This window comes from Hemitrygon akajei, chromosome 14 (assembly GCF_048418815.1).
Source record: "Hemitrygon akajei chromosome 14, sHemAka1.3, whole genome shotgun sequence".
NCBI lineage: Eukaryota > Metazoa > Chordata > Chondrichthyes > Myliobatiformes > Dasyatidae > Hemitrygon > Hemitrygon akajei.
Window position 1 is genome coordinate 39,148,051 of NC_133137.1, and position 25,831 is coordinate 39,173,881.

At 41.3% G+C, this 25,831-nt stretch overlaps 1 protein-coding gene across 1 annotated transcript in view; it reads right to left on the minus strand.

Moving 5' to 3' along the window:
* Positions 1–1,223: 1,223 nt before the first annotated feature.
* The window catches only part of kctd10 (potassium channel tetramerization domain containing 10), a 35,310-nt gene continuing 10,702 nt past the window's right edge, over positions 1,224–25,831 (minus strand). Inside the window, exons 2-7 of the mRNA XM_073065889.1 lie at positions 25,402–25,615; positions 16,586–16,755; positions 12,828–12,914; positions 11,197–11,249; positions 8,705–8,900; positions 1,224–6,208 (exon numbers count right to left, since the gene is read on the minus strand). Coding sequence (XP_072921990.1) covers positions 5,990–6,208; positions 8,705–8,900; positions 11,197–11,249; positions 12,828–12,914; positions 16,586–16,755; positions 25,402–25,615 — 939 coding nt within the window. The 3' untranslated portion in view covers positions 1,224–5,989. The remainder of the gene's footprint in view (positions 6,209–8,704; positions 8,901–11,196; positions 11,250–12,827; positions 12,915–16,585; positions 16,756–25,401; positions 25,616–25,831) is intronic.

Sequence of the window (25,831 nt, forward strand, 5' to 3'; positions counted from 1 at the left end):
GGCTCCATGATTTGAATTTCAAGTAATTCTGTAATTCCAAGAGAGTAAACTTGGATGATGATGGTGTTTGGGATTCTGATATTGGGATGGGAGGTGTTCATGTAGCCAACAATCTGACATAGGAACATTGTCCAAATGCGTTTGGATCGTGAGTAAATAAAGACTGGAATTTGGCACGACTGGGTTAACAAAGATTTACAATTAATGCTTTAGACAGCGCTGTTAGGATTTGTAGATGAGTGGGGAGTTTGTGCAGAAACTGAAACAATCAGATCCACAGAAAACAAAGCAGTGTGTAATTTAGAGATAGAGCACAGTAACAGGCCCATCTGGCCCAATAAGCCAACACTGCCAATTACTCGCATGTGACCAATTAACCCATTAACCTGTACCTCTTTGGAACATGGGAGGAAACCCATGCAGTGATGGGGATAACGTAGGAACACTACAGGCAGCAGAGTTAGATGTGATTCACTGGTGCTATAATCGTGCCACACTAGCTACTACATCACCATTCCGCCCCAGATTCAACTGAGTCACTGTGGTTTTGCAGACTTTGGATAGTGATGAGCATGAGATCTTGGCTAGCTTCCTTTAAGCCTAGAGAACAAGATCCAATCCTAGTACTGAACACATAACAAATCCACTTAAATTGATTGGGAAGTGATATCAATCTTATTGATAAGTGCTCATCACTACTAAAGTATCAACAATATTGAAAGAGTACAGAGCACATTTACGTGGATGTTACCGGGACTTGAGGGCCTGTGTTATAGGGGAAGGTTGAATACGTTAGGACTTTATTCCCTGGAATGTGGGAGAACAAAGGGAGATTTGATAGATACAAACAAAATTATGAGGGATATAGATAGGGTAAATGCAAGCAGACTTTTTCCACTGAGGTTAAGACTAGAACTAAGAGGTCATAGGTGAATAGTGGAAGGTGGAATGTTTAAGGGGAACATGAGGGACAACTTCTTCACTCAGAGGGTCACGTGAGTGTGGAACGAGCTGCCAGTGGAAGTGGTGGATGCAGTTTCAATTTAAACATCTAAATGAAATTTGGATAGGTACATGGAGGGAGGGGTATAAAAAGCAATGGTCCAGGTACAGATTGATGCACTAAGCAGAATAATAAATTGGCACAGACTACAATAGGCTGCTATGTTCTATGACTCTATACACCAAGCTAGAAAGATTGACTTAAACAGAAACCAGACATATTGTCTTGGAGGTGAGCACACAAGGGCAAGTATGTATAAATATAGCTCACTATTTATTTATCTCATTTAGCTAAGGTGGAGATTCTTTTTACATCTGTACAAAATGCTGATTTTTAAAATGTATTATAAAATAAAATGGAACATAATGTCTCTGACAGTCAAAAACTTGAACAGACCAAAACAAAATTGGTTTTCAAAACACTTTGGAAAATAAAAATCAGACATTTACTTGAAGATACAAATGAAAATGGAAAAGTGAAGTATATTTGCATAGAGAACAGTTGGTGCAATCCTGTGAGCAGATTAATACAGTACTGGATTGGAAAAATAACTCGCAATTTATTTTAAAAAAACATTTGTGGTATAAAAGTGGATGGGGAATAAAGCATGGTCTATTGTTGGACACCATCAAGCACTCTCAGAGAAGATTATAGTGCATTTCAGCTTGTTTGTAGGAGCTCTCCAATGCAGTAACACAGATAAACAGTAAGTGCTGTAACTCAAGGTGAGCATTAGCACCAGGGTCCATCCTTCTATTGCCCATGCTAGTTGTTTCACAGTCTTAAGTAAAAGCTTTAGATTCCTGTGCTGTGACCAAAGACTGCCCAAATCTACATTACCAAATGGGAATTTCAAAATGAACTTTCCTATTGAATTTGATTGTCAGTTTTTAAAAACACAAATCTTCTCAGCCAAAATAAATCAAGTTATACTTTGAGGAAGCCATCAGAAGATGATGCTCGAGAACCCTCTAACACCCACTATGCTCTGGGGTGCTCAATGTGAGCTGTTAATTAAATACTTGAATCTAAGCAAAGACTTTCGTGGCACTTAATTAGTCCACCAAGGTGTGGCCGAGACTTAGCTAAAGTTAAAGGAAAACAAGCAGATAATTCTGGGCAACACACAACATACTAGAGGAACTCAGCAAGCCAAGCCAGTACAGTCGATGTTTTGGGCCAAAACCTTTCGGCAGGATTAATTCTGAAAAGCATTTAAAACTGCTTTTCTGTTTTATCTTGCAGCATCGATGGAAGATTTTTCTCAGAGCTCTCTTTCAATGTATGGCAGGGAGGCAAGGAGGAGACTGCAGTGGAATATTAACTGATTGATTTCTGTGTAGTTTCACAATTAAAAACTGAACACTGATGCAGTGAAGTGTTTTGAGCATCCACCAACACTGAGAACATTCCCCGAACAGTATTCACTATCACCATCAGCTCCTGGTCATAGTAAATTAAAGATCTGCCATTTGAGACAGTAATGAATGGGTGGTGGGAAGGAGATACATCTCTACCAAAGGAGATGCAAGGCGCTCCTTCCCTCCCCTGGCCTGCAGGTCACCTTTGGGAAAAGTGTAGCACCTGCTTAGCCTTCCAATCAGGGTCATGAGAAGTCATGGGATTAGGGGGTAGATGGTCATGAGCAGCTGGTGCACATCACGAGTCCTGATTATGTCTGCCTGGCATCAGTGGTCGCAGTCTCTGAAGAGTACTGATAATGGCTGGGCTCACCCATATTGTAAAGACACTGCCCAGAAGATGGCAATGGCAAACCATTTTAGTAGAAACATTTGCCAAAAACAATCATAGGCATGAAGAGCATGATTGCCCACATCATACAACACGGCCCATAGTGATGACGACAAATGAACAATGCTGATCGCTAACTTCTTTACACCCTTTGATAATGGGAGAGGAAACAAATTCATTTTCGGTGTCAGTAGGTTGTAACTGGCTTCTAAAATTCAGTTCTACAAAAGTTCAAAATTTTGGATGCCAACTTCTACGTGCATGTATATCTATCTAGTTCATTCAGTTCATGTGATTGAGGACAAATGTTTTTACCTTAATTTTTTTTTAACTCAAATTATTCCTGAAACTAGCTTATTGAAATAAAGTAAATTTTCCATTTTCTAAACACAGATCCTTGGTTGTGTACACTCCAACTTTCCTGGTGAATTCGGTGAGTAGACCTTTGCCTGGTAATTAGCTTCTCTCAGCTGACCAGCACACACCATACACAGTGAACAGTCCTTGCCCTGGCTCACCTGGCATCAGTTCTGAGGCCTGTTCCACAAATCTAACAAACAGGCGACATCCGAATTAAGTTGCTGATGAGTTCAGAGGCAGGTTCCATCTTGCTGACTATAGTAATTTGTGGTGGGATTTGACCATTATTTATTCCTGCAAGAAAACTGATGGATTCTGCAAACATAAGGAATTTTTTCCCCTGAAAACTGCTGGGCCAACCAAGTTCCAGGAGTAACTATACTCACTCAATGCACGTATGCTCCTGCTTCAAATAGTTGCAATTCTCCCTCAAAGATAATTGCAAATGTAATAATCTAGATGCTGTGTGGTGAGAGCAGATCGCCAGTTCTAGTCACTGAAATGGTATCAATGTTACTGATTAACTGCAAGTTGGAACAAACTGCTTGTTTTTTGGTCAGGATGAAGCGGTGGCGATTGAAGGAGTCTTTATTCTATCCTTCATCTTCCTGACAAAATGGTGATGCAAGCAACAAGTGATTCTTCAGTACTGGGTATCATTGGAAATGAGACAGTGCCAATTAATTGGAAACATGAGACAGTACAGGTAGGTAACCATACTCATTTCCCGAGCTGATCGCCTGCCCATTTCTCCGGCACTGTGGGTTGTTGAACAAAAATGTGCCCAAAGGACAAACATAATTGATACTCAGGTAGGTTCAGCATACCGAGTGCACAAGACCTTTATCAGAGTGTGTGATGATCTGAATCTAATCCATAACCAGCCAGTAAATTCAGACCATCCCAAAATCATCTCCACTTTATATACCACATGCTTTTGGGAAAATGGAATTAACTCAGTGCAATGTTCTTGATTTATCACCTTAATTTACAGTCTCATTCAGGAACATCACTTGTAACATGCAACTCAAAATGCTGCTTGCCACAGGTGAGAATCACTAACCTGATTGCATTGCATTGAGATTTCTCCTCCCTCCACAATTAAAGTGAACACATTAAGAAATTCCACTGATTTAAAACCCAGCACTAGATCTGTGAAACATGGTTTAATTGTGTTAATACATTATTTACTAGTTAATAAATGTTAACCTTCCATACTAACCTAGAGGTAATATAAAGTGTGGCTTCAAAATGAACATACAAGTTCCCACAGATGGGTTCTCTTCTTCTGGGATTAGCTACTGTTGACTCAAGTTTTTTTAAAGCGTTTTTTTCCCAGCAATCTATTAAAATAAGTTGCTGTGGAAGGTTGCCCTTTCCATCACTACACACAGAAGCAAGCATTCTAACACTGCGGTCCAGCATTGTCAAGTAAAATCACTAGACTATCTCATGATATCTCAGCCTTGAGTCCCAGCAAGGCGGGGTTTGGAGAAAGGGTTATTTTCAATGTCAGTAGGGAAGTTGGTGGATGTACAAGAATATAGAAAATATTTGGTCAAAATCTGCAGCAACAAGGACAATTTAAACCACTACACAGTTCTGGCAACCATTTTCTCTGATATGCATGAACTTTGTCATTTAGTTCAACACAGGTATGACAAACACTGGAAATCAGAACAGTTCTTGTGTTTTCCGAGCACTGATGTATGACTAAGTATTCATAATGGGAACATATAATCCAAAAAGGTCCACAAAACACTCCTGTAGAATGGAATTAAATCCTTGTCTTCATGCTAAGATTGTGCACCTGACATTACAGGCCGGCCCTTCTATCTTCAATTATAAAATATTCCCAATATATCTCTACCGCAATCACTGCTTCAAAATGGAAAGCCACAATTCAAGCTTCCAATTATTTGCACAGCAAAAACATAATATACAATGGAGTAAAAGACCAGAGACAAATCATAGGAAGAGGATTCCACATTACAAATCTACTGAGCTGCATTTTAGAGATTAAAGAGAGGCGTTGTGGGGCATTAGGAGTGATGGACCAGACATCGTGTAGCTCTCCAAAAGTAATGGATTGTAGCGCTCTGGGGCAGCAAGGGAATCCAAACTACAGCAATATCTCTCTGGCTGGTAAATCAAAAAGACGGTGTAAAATAAATTACGTTTACTCTGAGGAATACAAGTACAGCATGGCCGATATGAAAGAAGAAAGGTTTTTTTTGCTTAGCAATATGTTACAGCAATTAATCACGTAAAACAATTGCAGGGAATCCAAAATAACCATGAGAAAATGTTGGAGTACACAGCAGGATGGCAGTGTCTGAAATAGAAAGGGCAGGTATGAACCACGATGTTCATTGAGAACACCATTCTCTGTCTCTCAGGTGTTTATTCACCCGATTTTCAACCCCTCCCCCCATCTCCAAGCTCATTCTCAACAGCATGTGGGGGGGGTGGGGGGGGTGTGACTGGCAGGGTTCAAAGAGCTACATATGGAGAAAGTGCAGCATATCTGTTAACATTGAAAATAAATGTGTACACACATTTTTAAGTAACATCCTGTACAACATTTAAACACACAGTACCTTGCTTCTTCAGTGAATAGGGTAAACTTTAAGGCTAGAATTTAGCAGTGTAGCCAAGTTCCCACTTTTGATTTTGCAATTCTCCAGACTTCATGTACTGCATCTCATGAAATCATCCTCTGGCTAAGTTTTACCAAATGGCTTTCACCCATTTTTCACTGTTAAACTTTGCAAGAGCTCCACTCGATGACAATGTTTTTCTGTTCTCTTTCTCCGAGGAAGGGAGGGATGAAGGATTGGATTTGGACAGCCTTTCAACTGGATAATTTACCCCTCACTGATGGAGGTGTGACCGGTCATCTGGACGCTTGATGTGAATCCTCCGAACTCGTTCAATCCTCTCCCGCTCCTCCTCCTCTTCGATGTGGTGAGAGCGGCCGGCAGCTCCACCTGTTGCCTCAAGCAGAGCGTTGTCTGGCCCGCGCCCATCCTGAGTCTCATACAGCAAAATATTTAGAGTCTCTTCATAGATTCGGGCTTCAGGGAACTCAACCTGCAGGAGTGACAAGCCATCAGTGCTGTACACATTTCATTCGACTAGTGAAATCTGGAAGAGTTGGCACAATTCACACCTTATTGAGAATATACTGTTAAAACTGGACACAGGAGACCAGAAAGCCTCAACACTGGGATATTGAGCCCATAAAAAAAGTGGGTGCACTTAAAGTGTTTTTCATAATATCTTGCACTGTTTTATACCCAAACCTTTTTTGAAATGTATATTGTTTATTGTCATTCTTTAGTACACCAGTGTAAAGAACAAAATGATTTTCCTCTGGATCAGATGCAGCATAAAAGGACAATAAATATAAAAGCAATCCGAAAACACAATGTACAAGTAACAGTAAATGGCAGTGCATGGGGGAAGGATGAGGGGCTGTGGGAGAGGAGTGGCTGATGCAGTCATTATAATTTAGATGATACCCATCCATGCACAGCAAGCTCCCACGAACAGCAGAGATCATTTAGATTGCTTGGCAATTTTATTGGTAGAGGGAATGAACACCACTCCTCCACTTCCCTTCAACTGGTCCCCACCCTGAGCTTGCGTGTGTCTCAGTTTAATGCCTCTTGGATAACAAGTGGTCTAAAAGTAGAGGGAATAAAGCAGCGTGCAGTCTGCTTGAAATGGACTGCTGATTCACGTGGACTTCCTTCAGAAATCCAGGCCATTTCCAAGATGGAATTCTGTCTTTTTCTTTGAGTTAACTGGATGGGGAGGCCTAGAAATTCCTGTTTGAATCACTCTAAACACCTTTGCCTCAGTTCACCTGAAGGAAATGCTTCAAGGTTTGCATTCAATCAAAAATCCAATCTTTCAATAAACATGCCACCTTCCACTGGTCACTGCTATCTGGATCTTATATTTCACTGATTAATCTGACAGTTTACATCATCAAACAGGATTTTATGATGAAACAGTATTACAATGCTTTGATCATAAAACACACATCACTAACTAGACACTAGTTAGAAACAAAAAGTCCCAATAAAACTTTGTAATACAAAACATTATTAGTTAGTTTCTACTTAATTGCGATGGGCAGCACAGTCTTGACCTCCATCTCAGGGACAAAAGAGTTCATAGCTTCTTCACCATTATTTCAACTGTGTGACTAGTAAGTTAAAGGAAGACGTCCTGAGATCACAATGACACCATGCTATTACTTGAGCTCCTTTCTTGAAAGTGCTTGAACTACTTGAAGCAAGAAGCCACAAGTTCCTGGGTTGTCAACATCTCAGAAGATCTATCCTGGGCTCAACATTTTGATGCAAAAGGCGGCACACCCGTGGAGATTGAGGAGGTTTGGTATGTCACCAAAATATCCTAGTAAAATCAATTACAAATGTAGGTGGAGAGCTTTCTGACTAGCTGTATCATCCTCTTCTCATTACTAACACCGAGGTAATGGTACAAGAAGCTGAAGATGCACACTTAACATTTTTGGAACTGGTCCTTCATCTCCATCACAGATTTCTGAATGGTCCATGAAAACTACCTCATTATTTTGCAGTCATTTTAAATATTCTTATTGTAACTTATAGTAATGCTTCCTCAAAACAAATTTCTTGACAAATGTCAGCCATAAATGTGATTCAGCTATAATTCAGTGAGTAGAACTTGTCCAAACAAAAAGACTGTGGGGTTCAAGACCTATTGCAGAGACTTAAAACAGATGCTAGGTCACTACACTTGGAATGCTGTTCTGAGAGTAGGATATTTGATTTATTGGATATATGTAAAAGATTCCTTGGGGCAGCTTCTGATAATCGTTGAGTGAGAGCTTGAAGACACACACCAACAGGAACAGCTTCTTCCCTTCTGCCATCAGTTTTCTGAATAGACAATGAACCCATTAGCTCATTAACTACACTACCTCATTACTATTTTTTTCTTTTTTTGCACTATTTAAAAAACATTCTTACTGTAATTTATTATGTATTGCAATGTACTGCAGCTGCAAAACAACTTCACAACATATACTGGTGATATTAAACCTGATTCGAGGAGAAGGCAAGTGATGTCTGGTGCTTTGGCCGATGTGAATCCCTCAACCACAAGAGATAATTTGTTTGCCATGTATCAGATGTGTTAAAAATTGTTGAGGATAGATTTTTCTGTTGTTTCTTTTTCATTAGAACACTGACTACGTTCACAGCAGTGAAGTACTTTGTGCCCAGAGATGAACGATGCCATACAACTGGGAGAACATCTCCCTTTCATCTCATGATAATTTCATTACCATTCACTAAACAGCAATTGCCTTGGCAACAGTGAACAGCTCATTAAAGCACTGGCACGTTCAAAAACACTAAAAAATCTTATTTCATGACAAAACTAAACCATATATCTGACTTAAAAATAAAAGGCAGGGAAACAGCTTCTTTTAACAGAGTCAGTCAGTAACCGAGGAGAGCACAAGTTAGTTCACAGGAAGAGCCTAGGTTTATATCAGTAAATAAAAAGTTGGTTCAAACTGAAACCCACCTTAGTCTGTTTCTTTTCTGTGGCGTATACAATGGAAGTGCAGCACACCTCAGCAATCTTTCGTCCTTGTCCATAGAAGGACCAGCAGCAGATTTCATCGCCAAGGACGTCCTTAATGAAAAGTACTCTGCCATTGAAGCGCAGAGACAACTTGTCGAATAACTCTATGTTCTTTAGCATGTTATCATCAGAATTGCTGAAAACACAATAAATTGTATTTAGTTTAGTATCAGTTGGTCAGAACCTCAAAATTAATTTCTGATTGACAGAATCATCAACAGAGGGTGAAATCTGATGGGTAACAAAAATTTCCCAATGTGTAATAACCATATAACAATTAGAGCATGGAAACAGGCCATCTCAGCCCTTCTAGTCCGTGCCGAATGCTTACTCTCACCTAGTCCCACCTACCTGCACTCAGCCCATAACCCTCCATTCCTGTAATGGAACAATGGGATTTCAATCATGGTGAAGCATTTGAAATGTTCAAGGATGTAATAGCTGCTTTACTAAAAATAAGCTCACTTTTTCTTCCTTGCAGACAAAGTCTTAAGTCCTTAAACTTTAGAATTCTGATTCTCTCTCCTTCATTAAACAGCTTCCAGACATACATCTCTGATCGAGCTTCTGATTATCTGTTTCAACACCTTCTTATGTAACTTGGTGTCAAATCCTGTTTGATGGTTCTCCTGTGAAGCGCCTTGGAATGCTTTACTACATACAAGGTGCTGTAAAGTACAAGTGCTAAGCTAGGGATCGTCTGATGCTGGGGTGAAAGAATAGCATTTCCACTGATTATGAGAGCAGCACAGTGGTTGTGCTACGAGAATAGTTATCCAGAGATCTGGACTAATAAGCTAAAGACATTTAAATATTATCATGGGAACTGGAAATCACATCAACCTAAAGTAAAAGTTAAAAAAATGAAATGTTTGAGACACTAAGCTGGGCACCACATCTGTTTTAAATTGCAAGTCACCCAATCTGTGATATTGGCTCAGATTTCCTCTCCCTTGGCACAGGCTGACCCTTGGAATTCACACCTTTTCACATTCCTTTGCTGGTACTCTCACTTTCTAAGTACAGGTTGAGCACCACTTATTCAAAATGCTTGGGGCCAGAATGGTTTCAAATTCTGGAATATTTCCATCTATATAATGAGATACCTTGGGAATGGGACCCAAGTCTAAATACAAAATCCATTTACATTACATATACAGCTTATATGTATACTCTGAAGGCAGTTTATATAACATTTTTAATAATTTTGTACATGAAACAGTAATATGCACATTGAACCACCTCAGCTGCCCTGGTGATAGTCAGTGGATGTTTGACATCACCATCATTCCTGACCCTGAATTTATGGGCTACCGGTAAGCAGTCTGTGTCTTACATTTGTGTATTACATGTGTACTAATGCAGCCATAAGGTGTGTTAGATTTTCAGTGACGATCTTAGCAAATTCAAATCAATTTCTTCACTGTTTCATGTCAGCAGATGCTTTATCATCACCAGTCTTATAAAAATGCAATGCCCTTTTCTTACATTTCTGGAACAAGCCTGCTGAATTATCACAATTACCTTCAATTTTCAGTTTGGCGTGATAGATCTTTGCTTGTTTCATGATCAGCATATGTTCACTCTGATGCAGACAAATCTGCTCTTTCTATACACAATCGAGATCTTTGTTTTCACTTTATGTAATGTTTTTCTATTTTTATGAACTTCACAGAACTGTCCGAGATGTGCAGAGACCTGCACATCGCCTAGGAACCTTACTAGCGCCTTGTGGAATTTTTAATTTGTGATGTCATGTCAGTGCTCAAAAAATTTTGGATTCTGGAGGTTTCATGGATTTTGGAATTTCGGATAAGGGATGTTCAACTTGTACTCTCATTTCAATTCCTCTTACTAAGTGCTCCCATTAAGCATTAGACTGCCTCTTATAATGAATCCTCACTGCAACCCTGGTCTCACTATCCCTTTGCCCTACCCATCCTTCCACCCTCCCCCCATCTCTACAACTTTAAAAAAATTCTCTCTTCATCAGTTATGATGAACAGTCTTCATCCTGAAGCAACACAAATGCAATTTAGAATTTAACAAAAGAAAAGCATCCTTTGCCACACATGCCCAGTCCAAATGAAGTTACTGAAAAGGGAGCAATTAACCTAGTCCTGATGAAGGATCATGACCCAAAATGTCAACTGTTTACTCTTTTCCATAGATGCTGAGCTCCTCCAGGATTTTGTGTATGTTGCTTGGATTTCTAGCATCTGCAGATTTTCTCATCTTGCAGCAACCAACCCATGACTGCCCACTTCATCCATGGCCTAGCAATGGAAGCCCGCTCCATCAGTCTCTGGGAAGTGAAACTGATGGCCACTTCCAGTGTACACCAATCATCTGTTAGAACTACAGTGGTCTTCTAAACACCTGCAGGAAGTGTCCAAGAGTACATATGGCATTTAACGATGACCAACACTTACCTAGTGTAAGAATATTTGTTGTTGCTTCTGTTATACAACAGTTTCACTGCAGGCTGTAAAGAGAAAAGAATATCAGGCTGAACATGTGAAAAACGAACTAGACAATTAATAAGATCTGCTACACGGTCTAAGCAGCACATCACAGCCTGTCAATCTAGCTATCCAGAATCTGCTGGTAACTGCCACCAGGACTGAGAAGCCCTGGCTTCTAAGATCACTTTATCAATTCTTAAACATGCTCTGTAGTAGGAACAACATTTTTATTGACATGCCCCCATGAGGGACTAACCCTCAGATGTTGCAACATCACTCTTGATGCAGTAACCCTAACCTCACTGGAATATGCTTCTGTGCAGAAGAATGTAAAGGGGAAGACAAGTACCTTTATTTTTTTTGTTTGCTATATTTAAATTATGATTTCAACTGATTATTTGCTTTTTGGCATTTTGGTTCACATGTACCAAGATACAATGAAGAGCTTGTCTTGCATTCTGTTCACAGAGATCAGATCATTATACAACACATTGAGATCAAATAGAAAAGTGTAGATAAAGTGTAAAAACTACCAAAGAAAGTGAAGTAGAGGTAAATGTTGACGTGCAGGGTCAAACACAATGGTCTGAGGGCAAGAATCCAGCTTCTCATACAGGAATCTGGTAAGAGTGGGATAGAAGCTGCACAAGTCTGGTGGTACATGCTTCCAGGGACAGAAGCTGTCTTCTTGTCTGATGGTACGTGCTTTCCACCCAATGAGGGGAGAAGAGAGAATGACCAGCATGGGTAGGGTCTATGATTATGCTGACTGCTTTAGTGAAGCAGTGAGAAATATAGACAGTGTATGGAGCAGAGGCTGGGGTTCCTGTGGTGTGCTGAGCTGCGCCATATACCCCAACTCCCCGTAGTTTTTTGCAGTCATGTTAGCTTTCAAATATTCTTTGTTAATAGTTTTAATTATTTCTGAGATTAACAGACACTTAAAATATTTTCAGGTTTAAGTCAATTGCTGAGAGTAGGATTTGCCAGTTAAGAAAGGGTTTGCAGGCATTCTGGGAAGGTGTCAGACCATACCAATGAGGCAGAAGGCACTTTGAGCTCGTGAAACAAGTCCCCTATAACAGGATTAGCTACATTTAGTCAATTATGAGCAGTGGCCATGAAGTATCAAGATTTGGCCTAATACTTTTTTGTTCAAACATTCCCTTAAGAACAAAGTTAAGTACTCTTAACACATTCTGGAGGAAATGGGCAAATGGTACACAAGAGACTGGAGCAGAGGTTCCCAACCTGGGGTCCTAGGACCCCTGAGTTAATGGTTAATGGCATTAAAAAAAGGTTGGGAACACCCTGGTCAAGAGATTGACACAAGCTGGAAACATTTCACACTGGTTTCGAGCAGGTGCTTTTGTCAGCTTGGCTCCAGATCAGAATATATAGAGCTCTGATTGTCATCTGATGACTCTGTTACAAGTGTGGAATGGAGAAAAAAGCAAATGTAATGACTAACTTTGAACAGTGAAATAACAGCTGTGGGCCTGGGGAATGAAGTGCAGGAAACTGCCATAAATGATGACATACTGAAGAGTCATCAGCATTTACACCTTCCTTTCAAGGCTTGCTCCAAATGCTCTAACCTTATTAGATGTTGCTATCAATCGTTGTTCCTCCTTGTTAGATGTGATGACAGGAACTTTACAGAAAGGTTCATAAGTTTCTTTCTGCTGCAAGACAAAGAACATTTCAAATCTGAAAACATTTTCAAACATTAACACAAAGCGCGGCTCACTTCAGAGACCATAATTTCTAAGAACTTTTATAAAGGCAGGTAGAATAAAAATAATTAAAAATTGAGCCCATCACACAGATCGAGTCTGGTACCCTCCGAGTGAACAGAGAAATGTACAAGCCCTTTGGCCCATGTTGTGCCAACCTTTCAACCTATTCTAATATCAATCTATCCATTTCCTCCCCAATAGCCATCCATCACCTTCTCTTCCATTCACATGCCTAAGAATCTCTCAAATGTCCCCAATGCATCTGGCTCTATCACCACCCCTGCCAGCACATTCCATGCACCTATCACTGTGAAAGAACCTACCCCTGATATCCTCCCATACTTCTCTCCAATCAGCTTAAAATTATGCCCCCCTTGTATTAGCCATTTCTGCCCTGGGTTAAAGTCTCTGGCTGTCCACTCTATCTATGCCTCTGATCATCTTGTACACCTCTATCAAGTCACCTCTCATCATCCTTCGTTCCAAAGAGGAAAGCCCAAGCTCATTTAACTTTTCCTCATAAAGACCTGTTCCCTAATCCAGAAGTAATTAACATGAATACCTTTCTTTCTAGTAACAATGTATGTGAATTTTATCCACCATAGCACTTTTTTACTTGATCGGGATGAGGAGACGGGTAGATGGAGGGTGGTAGTGGGAGGAAGGGAAAAGAGAAAAGAAGAATCACTTCCTGACATAGTAATGGTCTTCCTGGTCAGGACCATGAAATTATCTTCACCATTATCTGTTCTTATTCCAACTTCTCATTTTACAGTATGTGGCCCTCTAGAGCAGGGGCTCCCAAGCTAGGGTCCACAGACCCCTCAGTTAACGGTAGGGTCCATGGCATAAAAAAAAGATTGGGAACCCCTGCTCAAAAGATTTCTCTGACCTACCTTGTATGATGAAAAGGCAAAGCATGTGTAACTTTTCCTCAGACCACTGAGACTGGTCTTGTTGCCCATGACTGAATCATTCCCAGGACAGTGCCCTTGCATCCCCAAGCAGAACTGGACACAAGGGGTCACAGTACAACCAGAACAGGGTTTGGAATAAAGAACTCACATCACTAAACTCACTAATATAGCAGTCTGGACAGCATCAGTTACAGTTATTGGCCACACCGCAGTCTCCACTCATTCACTCCGAAAACTAAACTGCATTAAATAAAACCCAACAATGCCTTTCTTTTAATCTGCTATCCCACCCACACCCCCAACCTATGCTTTCCCGTTTTATACGCTCATTTCAGATTTGTTGTCCTTATTGCCTGACACTTTTCCACAATGTTACACTAACCTCCTTACCATTACTAGCACGTTAGCTGTCCATTTCCAACTAGTCAAGACAGACATCTACAATCCATCCAGCACTCTACAGATTGCATTCCTCTGATGGGCAAAGCACTGATCACCCCTGCAGTATCAGCCTGTACTTCTATTCTTCCCTAAACCTCTACACCCTCCTCTCTGCTTTGAGAAACTTTCTCAACATCTATTTCTTCAGCCAAGCCACAGTTATACCTTCTAAATAGTTTATGACACCATGCTTGGGGTGTTCCTCTTATGCATTTTAAGCACCTTGTGATACTTGGGCTTCTTACAAGTTGTGACTGGATACCTGGGCTTCATCTCCTCTGCCCCCTTCCTTTCCAGCGTCTTGGCCCAAAACATTGACTTCTTAGATGTTGCCTGGCTTGCTGAGTTTCTCCAGCACTATGCGCCTGTGCGTTGCTCAAGAATTTTAGCACTTTCAGAATCTCGTGTTGGTGATTACGTGTTTATTTCCAGAGTATACTGCAAATAACTGAGATGATAGGTGGGGGTCACCGATGCTTTTTTGCTGTTGGGAGAGTCGGGGTTGGTTGTTGCCTTGCTGCCACTTGTGCATGGGAGTGGGGAGTAGGGGGTGGGGGAGGGCTTTGGTGTTCTAACACTTAACTGTCATTCTTTGGGGCACTCTTCTGTTTTCGTGGACATTTGTGAAGAAAGAGTTTCAGGATGTATATTGTATACATTTCTCTGACATTAAATGTACCTATTGATAATCACGATGTGAAGATTTATAATACCTTTGAGTAGACTGCTCTAAATTCCAATTCATCGCTCCTGTACCTGTTAACGTTGGTTCCTATTCAGTTAGAGGTTAACATTAAAATTCCCAATTCTCATCCCATTTTTGAATATGTTTATGCTCTTGCCTCTCTTGCCAAAGCCACTGCCAGTGAAAGTTCCAACTGTAAACAGCTTGTCGCCCGATGTGCCAATTAAGGTGGGGAGGAACTAAGTCCAAGGCTTGCCTCCCTGTTCAGTCTCTTCAGGTCCTCCAAAATCTCAGCCCTGCCAATTCCTCCTAGCGTACCTTTCTATTTGACTGAGCTATTGGCCACATAATTATCTCCATATATGGCTTGGTGGAAAATTTTTGTGTATTCCAGCACCCTGGAATATTTTGCTATGTTTAAAAGGTTTACATAATGCAAGTGAATACCATTGAACTGAGGCGGTGAAGAAATGAACTAATGAACATCTTTTCAGCAGTTCTGGGATGGAAAAATCATTTTTTTCTTGGTGGGGGAAATCCTGAACAAAACAATGCACCTTAAATTGAAGCATGACCATTGAGCAGGGATATCATGCATTGAAAAGGTTCATACATGATACCAGGATATTGGTTTGAAGCACCATGAGAGGAAAGGTATTATTCTGATTAGTGACCAGACAGGCTCAAGACTCCTTTTCAAAGTCTTTGTCCCATGAAGTACATTAATCTTTACCTGCACAATGAATATTCACTTGTACTTGAACAAGTTCTACAAACATCTTCATTCCCACCTTGTAAATGTAAGCTCCAAAGCAACATAAATTATTACCTACAAGAGATTCTGCAGTTGCTACAAATCCAAGCAACACACAAAAATGCTGGAGGAACTCAGCAGGGCAGGCAGCATCTGCGGGAAAAAAATACAGTCAATGTTTCGGGCTGAGACCCTTTCTGCTGAAACTTTGAGACTGTACTTTTTTCCATAGATTCTGTCTGGCCTGTTGAGTTCCTCCAGCTCTGTGTGTTGCATAAATTATAACCTCACTATTTTTGCTTTACCTGTAACACACACAAAATGCTGCCTGGCCTGCTGTGTTTTCACCAGCATTTTGTGTGTGTTGCTTGAATTTCCAGCATCTGCAGATTTCCTCGTGTTTGCTTTTTCTGTTCTTATTGAGTATTATATCTATTTAATACATTACTTATTTAATACATACAATTTCTTCTTGTAATTTATAGCATATGTTATATATTGCACTGTACTGCTGCTGCAAGACAATAAATTTCACGACATACATCAGAGATACCAAATCTGATTCTTTACTAATCCTTTACCAATTAAATGTCCTCAGGTTCCTTGTCTCAAACATAATTTTGTTGTATTAATTTTATGACAACCCTTAAAGCTGAAGAAAAGGGAATTATTCAGGAAGCCAGTTTAGATGTGTAGGACTGGTATTTTGGTCAGGTTTAATAAGCTTTCTTCCCAACCTGTGTGACAACTGTACTCTTGGCAATCATTTGTTGATATTTCTACAAGACCTAAAGTTTTAAGACTGTGAGGGTGGTTTTACCTGAAGGGCAGCTTGACACTCCTCCACTAGCCCCTGTACCAGGTAGTATTTGGCCTCAGCCAATAGTTCCTCGATCTCACGGTTAGTTTCTGGCAATGGCACAGCTCCATCCCGGAGATAGTTCAGCACAGCACCGAAGTGCTTGCCACAACGGTCAATTAGAATCCAGCCTGGAAAAAAAGTCATTAAGATGCTCATCTTAGCTTGAACTTGGACATACTCACCCACATACCAAGGGCATCTTGTGGCATTCTGCTGGCTGTGAACAAAGGCCTTTGGATGATTCCTGTGCAAGCTGAAATGCTGGAAACCCACCACCTTCTGAAAATTGCATGCAGTCCAACTGGTGGTCAGAAACAAGACCCATGAGAAGTAAAGACTGGTATTTCACATCACATCTGTGGAGACCTGAAAGGGACTTAATAACTTCTTCTGGCACTGATCTCTCTCAAACGAGTGTGATGTAAACGACTGATTATTAAACCAGTTATTTTCTAGACTAAATTGTCTGCAACTGAAGTTGTGTTATAGGATTTTCAGGTTTCATTGTTTAGTTATTTTCCCATTCTCTTAAATTTTTGTTTCTCTTGTTCAGATACACTGGACATAGAGGATGTCTTCGATAGTGAGGGAGTCTAGGATCAGAGGGCACAGCCTCCTAATAGAAAGACATCTCTTTAGCACAGAGATGAGGAGGAATTTCTTTAGCCAGAGGGCAGTGAATCTGTGGAACTCACTGCCATAGACAGGTGTGGAGGCCAAGTCATTGGCCAAGTGGGGTTGATAGGTCTTGACCAGTAAGGGCAAAGGTTAAAAGGAGAAGACAGACAAATGTGGTTGAGAGGGATAATAAATCAGCCATGATGGAATGGCAGAGCAGACTTTGAGGTGAATGGCCTAACTCTGCTCCTGAAGAAGAGTCTTGGCCTGAAATGTCAACTGTTTACTCTTTTCCACAGATGCTGCCTGATCCGAGTTCCTCCAGCATTATTGGTATTGCTTTGGATTTCCAACAGTGTTTTTCACGTTTATCTTAGGTTCTTCATTTTTTTCCCCAGCACTTAGTTTCTTCCCAAAGAAAATCTTCAGGCTGTTCTCATGATGAACTGTACACTGCTCTGTTAACCTGTATTAGTTGCCTCCACACTGGAGAACAGGTCCCAGAAATCTACCAGTCTGCATGACTGATAACAGGAACTGTACATGCAGAAACCACACTCAGTAAAGCTTCGTCACTACACACCTACTTAGCTGTTGTTTTATCTTCTCAGATAAACCTTACTTTGCAAACAGCTGGGTAACACTGAGCAACACAACGTGCTGGAGGAATTCAGCAGATCAAGCAGCATCAGGTCAAAATCCTTCCAGATGCCAAGTTTCTCTGGATTGCAGAATCTGCTGTCTCATGCTTCCTGCAGATGGCACTAGTGAGCTACTGGAGGTGCAGGTACTCAGTACTGCCCCCAGGTGGGGTGTCAATACCCTGCAGTTTGGCTGGTTAAAAACTAAACAGTAAAGAAATTTTACTTTAATTAAAATTAAAAAATACTGATACAAGTAATTTAAATAATAAGGCTCTACAGGTAAATGAAATGTTCTAATAATTTAACTGCAGTTTCAGGATTATTCCAACTGCGCAGGAGCTGTAACTATCGTATGGTAACTACTGAACAGTAAAGTAGCTTTTAGCATAACACGATTACACCACCAGTCACCTATGCTCAATTCCATCAGTTCTGTAAGGAATTTTATGCTCTCACTGTGACGGCATGGGTTTCTTCCAGGTGCTCTGGCTTCCTCCCACATTCCAGACATATGGGTTCATTGGTCACATGGGTGCAATTGGGCCGCACAGCCTCAATGGGCAGAAGGGCCTGTTCCCATGCTGTAATCAAAGGCAGTGAGGGGAACTTTGTAGAGTTACCCAATAACTATCCACATGCAGGTGAGACGCTGAAAATGCTCTAATGCCCACGATGGATATGATGAATTTAAAGAAGTATCCACAAATCCATGGAAGTAGTTGCCAAATGCAGAGGTCAGGTTTGACAACTATGTGAAGGTTGTTAATGACAAGCTGTCTTTGACACTGTACTGGCACCACCATTATCACAGATGAACTGCTGCCAAAAGAAATTCCTCCATCTCCTTTCTAGACTTCCCTCTATTCGGAGGCTCTGTCCTCCATAGGAAACATCCTCTCCACATCTACTCTATCAAGCCCTTTCACCATTCAATAGGTTTCAATCAGGTCACCCCTCATTCTTCTGAATTCCAGTGAATACAGGGCAAAGCCATCCAACACACTTCATATGACAAACCACTCAGTCATGGAATCATTTTTGTCAAACTCCTTTAGACACTCTCCAGTGTCAACATATCTTTTCTAAGATGTGGCCTAAAACTGTTCACAATACTCCAAGTGAGGCCTCACCAGTGCTTTATAAAGTTCCAACATTACATCCTTGCTTTTATATTCTAGTTCTCTTGAAACAAATGCTAACATTGCATTTGCCTGCCTCAACACAGACTCAACCTGCAAATTAACCTTTAGGGAATCCCACACAAGGACTCCCAGGGCCCTTTGCACCTTAGTTTTTTATATTTTCTCTACATTTAGACAATACTCTACCATTTCATTTCTACTACCAAAGTGCATGACCATACACTTTCCAACTCTGTATTCCATCTGCCACTTCTTTACCCATTGTCTAAATCCTTCTGTAGCCTCTCTACTTCCTCAAAACTACCTGCCCCTTAACCTATATTTGTATCATGAGCAAACTTTGCAGCAAAACCATTAATTCTGTCATTCAAATCATTGATACATAGTTTAAAAAAGAATCAGTCCCAACATAGACCCCTGTTGAATGCCACTAGTCACCGGCAGCCAACCAAATAAGGCTCCCTTTATTCCCACACTTTGCCTCCTGCCAATCAGCCTCTGCTTTATCCATGCTAGAATCTTTCCTGTAATACCATGGGTTCAAAACAGCCTCATGTGTGGCATCTTGTCAAAGACCTTCTGAAAATCCAAGTACATAACATCAACTGATTCTCCTTTTCCATCCTGCTTGTTATTTCTTCAAAGAATTCCAACAGATTTGTCACGATTTTCCCTTGAGGAAACCACACAGCCTATAAAATACAGCCTATTTTATCATTTGCCTCCAAGTATCCCGAAACAATCCTTAACAATCCACTCCAATATCTTGCTAACCACTGAGGTCAGACTAACTGGCCTATAGTTTCCTTTTTTCTGCCTCTCTCCCTTCTTGAAGAGTGGAGTGACATTTGCAATTTTCCAGTCTTCTACAACCATTCCAGAATCTAGTGATTCTTGAAAGATCATTACTGATCCTCCACATTCACAACAAATGCCTCTGCAATCTCTTCCACCACCTCTTTCAGAACCCTGGGGTGTATGCCAGGGGTCACCAATCTTTTTTTGCACCACGGATCGGTTTAATATTGACAATATTCTTGCGGACCGGCCGATGGGGGGGGGGGGGGGGGGGGGGGTTAATCACGACCGGATAACAGCAATACTCAAAGAGGGTTCCTTATGTCCAGTCTATTCAGCAACTTAGTTTTCGTGGCTATCAGCACTTGCTTCTGTCCCGCTTGCTCACGTTTTTCCTGCTCAAAAAACTCAACAGGTTTGTCTTCAAGTGCAGGGTGCTTGGACTCAAGGTACCGAAGCAGTTTTGAGGGCTTCATTTCCTCATTAGACTGCCTCCAGGCCCGAGCTCCAGACTCCCGCTGAACACTGTGCCCAGTGTTCCCTCTCAACTCTGGGAGTCAGAATCCAGAGGTTCCAAGAGTCAGTGGGGATGATGCTTGTTCCAGCACATCTTGGAATCTTGTGCTGCATGGATTTGCCATCTGAGCAACGTGATCATTTGAGATTGCCTGATAGGATACCAAAGGGAGGGACAAGACTGGGGTGGATGTAACAGGCCAGTTTAAGATCAGTAATTTACCTTGGACACCATTGCTGAAATGAAGCAAGAAACTGGGGGGGGGGGGGGGCATCTTAGCAGATTAAATGATATCAACAGATAAATGCTGGGGCCAATGATTCATACTGGCTGATGTCTGATCCTTTTTATACAATCCAACATCCTATCATGTACAGGTATTCAAAATGGAGGGAAGCAGGCACTAGTAGCACAAGATGCTAAAGGAGGTGCTGGGAGTGGAGTGGGAAATCCAGCTGTTCATAAATCAGAAAATACTGAAAATATTCAGGGGGCTAGAGAGAGAAACAAGAGTGAATATTTCACACCAATAGCCTTTGATCAAAACAAAGGGTTAAAAGTGAGGTCGGGGGCAGAGACAAGGAAAAGGAAAGGGCGGAGAGCAGGAGACTGAATAATACATTTTGGAAAGGTACTGGTGCTTGGAACTGTTGTTGGCAATCCCTTGCAAAGATTTTTTCTATCACAGATTTATGCATGGTTTGAGGAAACCTGGAAATCCAATCCTGGAATTGCAAACATGCCTGTAGAAGGAAAGATGGTTTTTTTTGCAGGTCAGCTGCCTGCTGGCAGAGATTCCTTCCTTTCCTCTTTCCTACCTCAAAGGCAGTACTTTTCTTCTTGAACAGGCCACTGCCTTACTGAGAATGTGATGCCGCATTGCTTCTCTTGTTTTGTGATGTCAACCTTGGATTTCAGGGAACACTTTCTTCTAGACTTCATTTCCCCACACGAGACTGGAAGCAATGGGATTGCTTGGGGAAATGTTCTAGTTGTTATTCTTCTCCACACCTTGGCAGCAATCTTGCTGTTTTCTTAGCATTTTATTTTGTTTTTTTTATATAAGGCTCAGTTGTTAGCTTGATGTTCACAGATGGAAAGCGTACAAGGAGCCGGCTGCATTTGAACCCAGGATCACCTGTCTCAAAGTCCGATACTGATGCCACACCCACCACCGGCCGACAGTAGTTCTAATACCTACACATTATGTCCAGTCGTGCGGAGTTGGGGAATGAAGATATTGTCTCATTAGTCCAGTGCTCGCCCTATTGATATAACAGATTGCTGGAGGCATCACTGGTATTATCTCTCCATGCTCCTGAGGAGCTTGGTGGGTCCTCAAGGTTTCATATCCATAGAGCACGGGGATAGCAAATACATTAAAGACTTACACCCCATTGTCCTGCAGGTCACCAGGGAAAACACAGCAGCTTCCACAAAAGGAGATTCACATATGATTAATAGTTAAATTTCACAGTGAACCTGAATAGTTAGTTGCTTCTCTCCCCACATCTTCCGCCCAACAAACTGAGCACATACACAATTCAAACATGAAATAGCACATCAAGTGGGAACCATAGGCTCTGTTATGTGCATTTAAGAGGAACAAGTGTGGGCATTCTCCCGTGGCACAGCCATAGCATAGTGGAGGGTTAAAGATGATGAAAATGAAGGCTGGAATTGACTGACAGTCCAATAAGGGCAGGAATGACCTGCTAGGAAGGAGAGCAGGATTGGCACAATAACACTTTGTTTCAATAAGCGCTCTTTAGTGTCTTGCGTCACTATTTGAAGGAGTGACAGTATTTTTCCAGCAAATATTCCAAGCATGCACAGTAATGGATATGATATACTCAGCAACAGAACAGGGAAAAGAGTTTAACAGGCTTATAGAAATCGCTTGGGGCTGGGATCCAAGGAAGGTTACAGAAATACGGGGGAGACTGTAACCTTTGACATTTCTTCTACAAATAGGACAAGATATCCATTCTAAATATAATCAAACAATGACTGCAAGGTTCATTTTGTTCTCTTGATACAAGAATAAACACTACTTACAAAACATGGTGCATCAACTTGGGATGAAACTACTACCAAAAACTCTCATTTCTAATCTTTCTTCCCCATGCCCCCCTGCACATTCTCTTTGTTCCTTCCACCCCCATACCCAATTATTTGTGTTCTACCCTTCCTCTTTGCAATTGTTTTGTAAAATTATCTGAATCAAAATGATGCAGAAAGCATTAGACAACTTAGTGCATTCATTCAACTTAGTGCAAAATGGAGCACCATATGGACCATTTCAACACCACAGCTTTTGGCAGCTACGCAGTTGTTTTTTTAAGTTTAGGATTTTGGAATGCCAATTTGTTTTGAAGTTGGAATGTTGCCTTGTCGATTTTTCCCCCACGAGAAGGTTTCACATCTGCTGCACATCGACTAAATTGGGTTAGAGTTGTTTCTATTTCAAAAAGCGACAGGGCTATCCTGCTTCTTTCAATCGGGACATGTCCGATGGGATCTTAGCTGGATGACAACCCCATCTGGTTGCTCAAGGCCATTGTAAGCCTGCAAGATAACTAATTCCTGATCCCATGTTTCATCTCCATCACCCAAATGAAAATGCCACAGATTTAACTCTAGTCTGCTGGTGTAGATTCTGTCTCCCCCTCACCTTTCGATTTCATTCTCTCTTACACTCTTAGCGTCTGAATTAAGATCAGCTGTATTTGTTACAGGTACATTGAAATATACAGTGAAATGTATCATTTGCGTCAAATCATATCAGCAATGATTGCACTGGCAGCTCGCTTCCAGCGCCAACATGACACACCCACAAATCACTAACTCTAACTGTACATCTTTGTAATGTGGGAGGAAACGAGGGCACCCAGAGGAAACCCACGTGGTCATGGGGAGAATATAAAAACACCTTACAGACAGCAGAGGGAATTGAACCCTGATCTTACAGCTGGCACTGTAATAGCGTTACGCTGACCACTATGTGACTGTGCTGCCCAATTATTTTATTTTTATTTAGCTACAGATACAATGTGGAACAGGCCCTTCTGGCCCAACAAGTCACAGCACCTATTAACCCCAGCCTATTCACGGGACAATTAAACTACCAACCAGTACGTCTATGGACTGTGGGAGGAAACTGGAGCACCCAGAGCAAACACACACAGTCACAGGAATGCCTTACAAATTCCTTACAGGCAGTGTCAGAATTGAACTCCAAACTCTGATGCCCTAAGCTGTAACATGTCATGCTAAATGCTACTTTGCTGTCTCTCTGAGGAAATAATTTCCACAATCTTTACTCAATGCATTATTCATTTTTATGTCCTTGTACAAGTACAAAGTTAACAGGCTCCTACAGTTAGCAATCAGGAAGACACGGTGTGCAAGAAGCCTTTTTGTTGCAGTTACACAGGCACTGGTGTGGTACTACACACTTTAATGGTCTTGCTTGAGGAAAATACAACTGTCTTCAAGTGGTTGCAATTAATTAATTAATTATATTTCCCACTAATAGAGATCGAATACAATGGACCCAGATTCTCTGTGGTTCAGAAGAATGAGACATGAGCCTATTGAAACTACTAAATCCAAAGAGGTCTAAATGCAAAGAGATAATTCCTTGCTTCAATAATCTCAGGATTATTCTCAAAAGTTTAAAATCTCAGGATAAAACTTAGCCGTGAGGAGAAAATACTTCAGAGGGGATCATACACGTCTGGAATTCTTTACTCAGAGTCTGTCGATACTTAATTACATTCAAAGCCTAGATTTACAGTTACCACAGAACATCACAGATGTGACAGGAAAGTTGATGAAGAACTTCAGATAGAATTTTATTGATTATAGAACAGATGCAAAGGATGGCATGGCTTAATTCGGCTCTTGTTTCTGTTGATTTGACTCTAAATTCACTTACAGGATATGGACATTACTGGACTGACTGGCCCATTTAAAACTTGATTGGAGGGTCTGGAGTTATATATAGTTAAACTAAATAAGAATGGCAGATTTTCTTCCCTGAAAAGACATGGGAAAACCAAATGGGTTTTTTTTATAGAGCTGGCTCTATCCAACACAGCAACTGGCCCTTCAGCCATACCAGAGCAACGTCATGGATTGCCCCTGCCGAGCCACGATCTCACTCATTCACACCCACATCACAGCGCTCCGCTCTTAGATGTCAGTTATAGTCAGCAACACTGCTTCAGCAGCTTAGAGGACAAAATACCATTGTAAATATTATTGCTGATAACCCACAATCGGGTGGACATATGTCTCTACCAAAGGAGGCGCAAGGCATTCCTTCCCTCTGCTAGCCTGCAGGTCACGTAAAACCAGTCTGTTCAGCTATCCAGGTTAGGCAGTAGGCAGACAATCTCTGAAGAGTATTGATGATGGGTCACCCATCTTGTAAAGACACTGCCCAGAAGGCAGTAATGGTGAACCACTTTTGTAGAAAAGCTTACCAAGAACTTTTCACGGCCATGGAAAATCCATGATCGCCCACGCCATAGGACTCAGCTCATAACGAACAAATCCACAATATAAAAGTAAGGGGATGAGAAGGGATATCCACATCATAGGTGAAGGTCAAGGATGGGTTGAGGACATCCACATCTTGGAGGTTAGGGGACAAGTAACTGAACAGAGAGGAAACATCATACTCTTGTGCTCTGTTCCAAAATATGGTGATAGATTCATTGCGACATTCCCTCTTCCACTCCTATTTGTAAAACTCTGGAGGCCAATGTGCCTCTGATCAATGGTCTCGGCCTTCCAATAATTAATCAGTACTAGAATTACTTTGCTACAGCCCTCCTAGTAGCAGCCTCACATACAGCAGGAATATCAATTCTTAACCTCCCTCTATCCATTTTAAAGCCTCATGATGTCACCAGATCTCCCCTGGAGCAGAATTTCCCAAACCATTTTATGCCATGGGCCCCTGTGGACCCCAGGGTTGGAGATCCCTGCAGTGTGAGCGTACTGACCTGTCTCAGCCAATGCAGGTCAAACAGACAATTCTTTTACCTTCGCTATCTGTCAGCACCTCCATCCTGCCGCTGAACATGGCCTTCAGCATGGTGTCCTGCTTGGTCAGCGTCTGCATGGTTGTGTAATAGAGAGCACCTCCGACGTTCAGTTTCACATACTTGGAGCTCGGGCTCGCCCCTTTGAAAGATGTGGTACGGGTGGATGCTGCAGGCACTGGACTCACCGCACTTTCGCCTGACATTCTCTCTTCCTGCGTGGACATACCAATGTTCAGTTACAATCCCCTTCAACCAAGTGGACGTTCCCTCCACCTCATTCAACATTAAGGAAGCATTTCATATTACAATTTAGTTTATGCAAAATCCTTTTAGGTAAATGCCCCATCATGACATTGAACCACAGAACCCTTGACAAAAGTTATGGGCACAAGTATTATTGTTGAGTTTAGATCTTTGATCTCTCTACC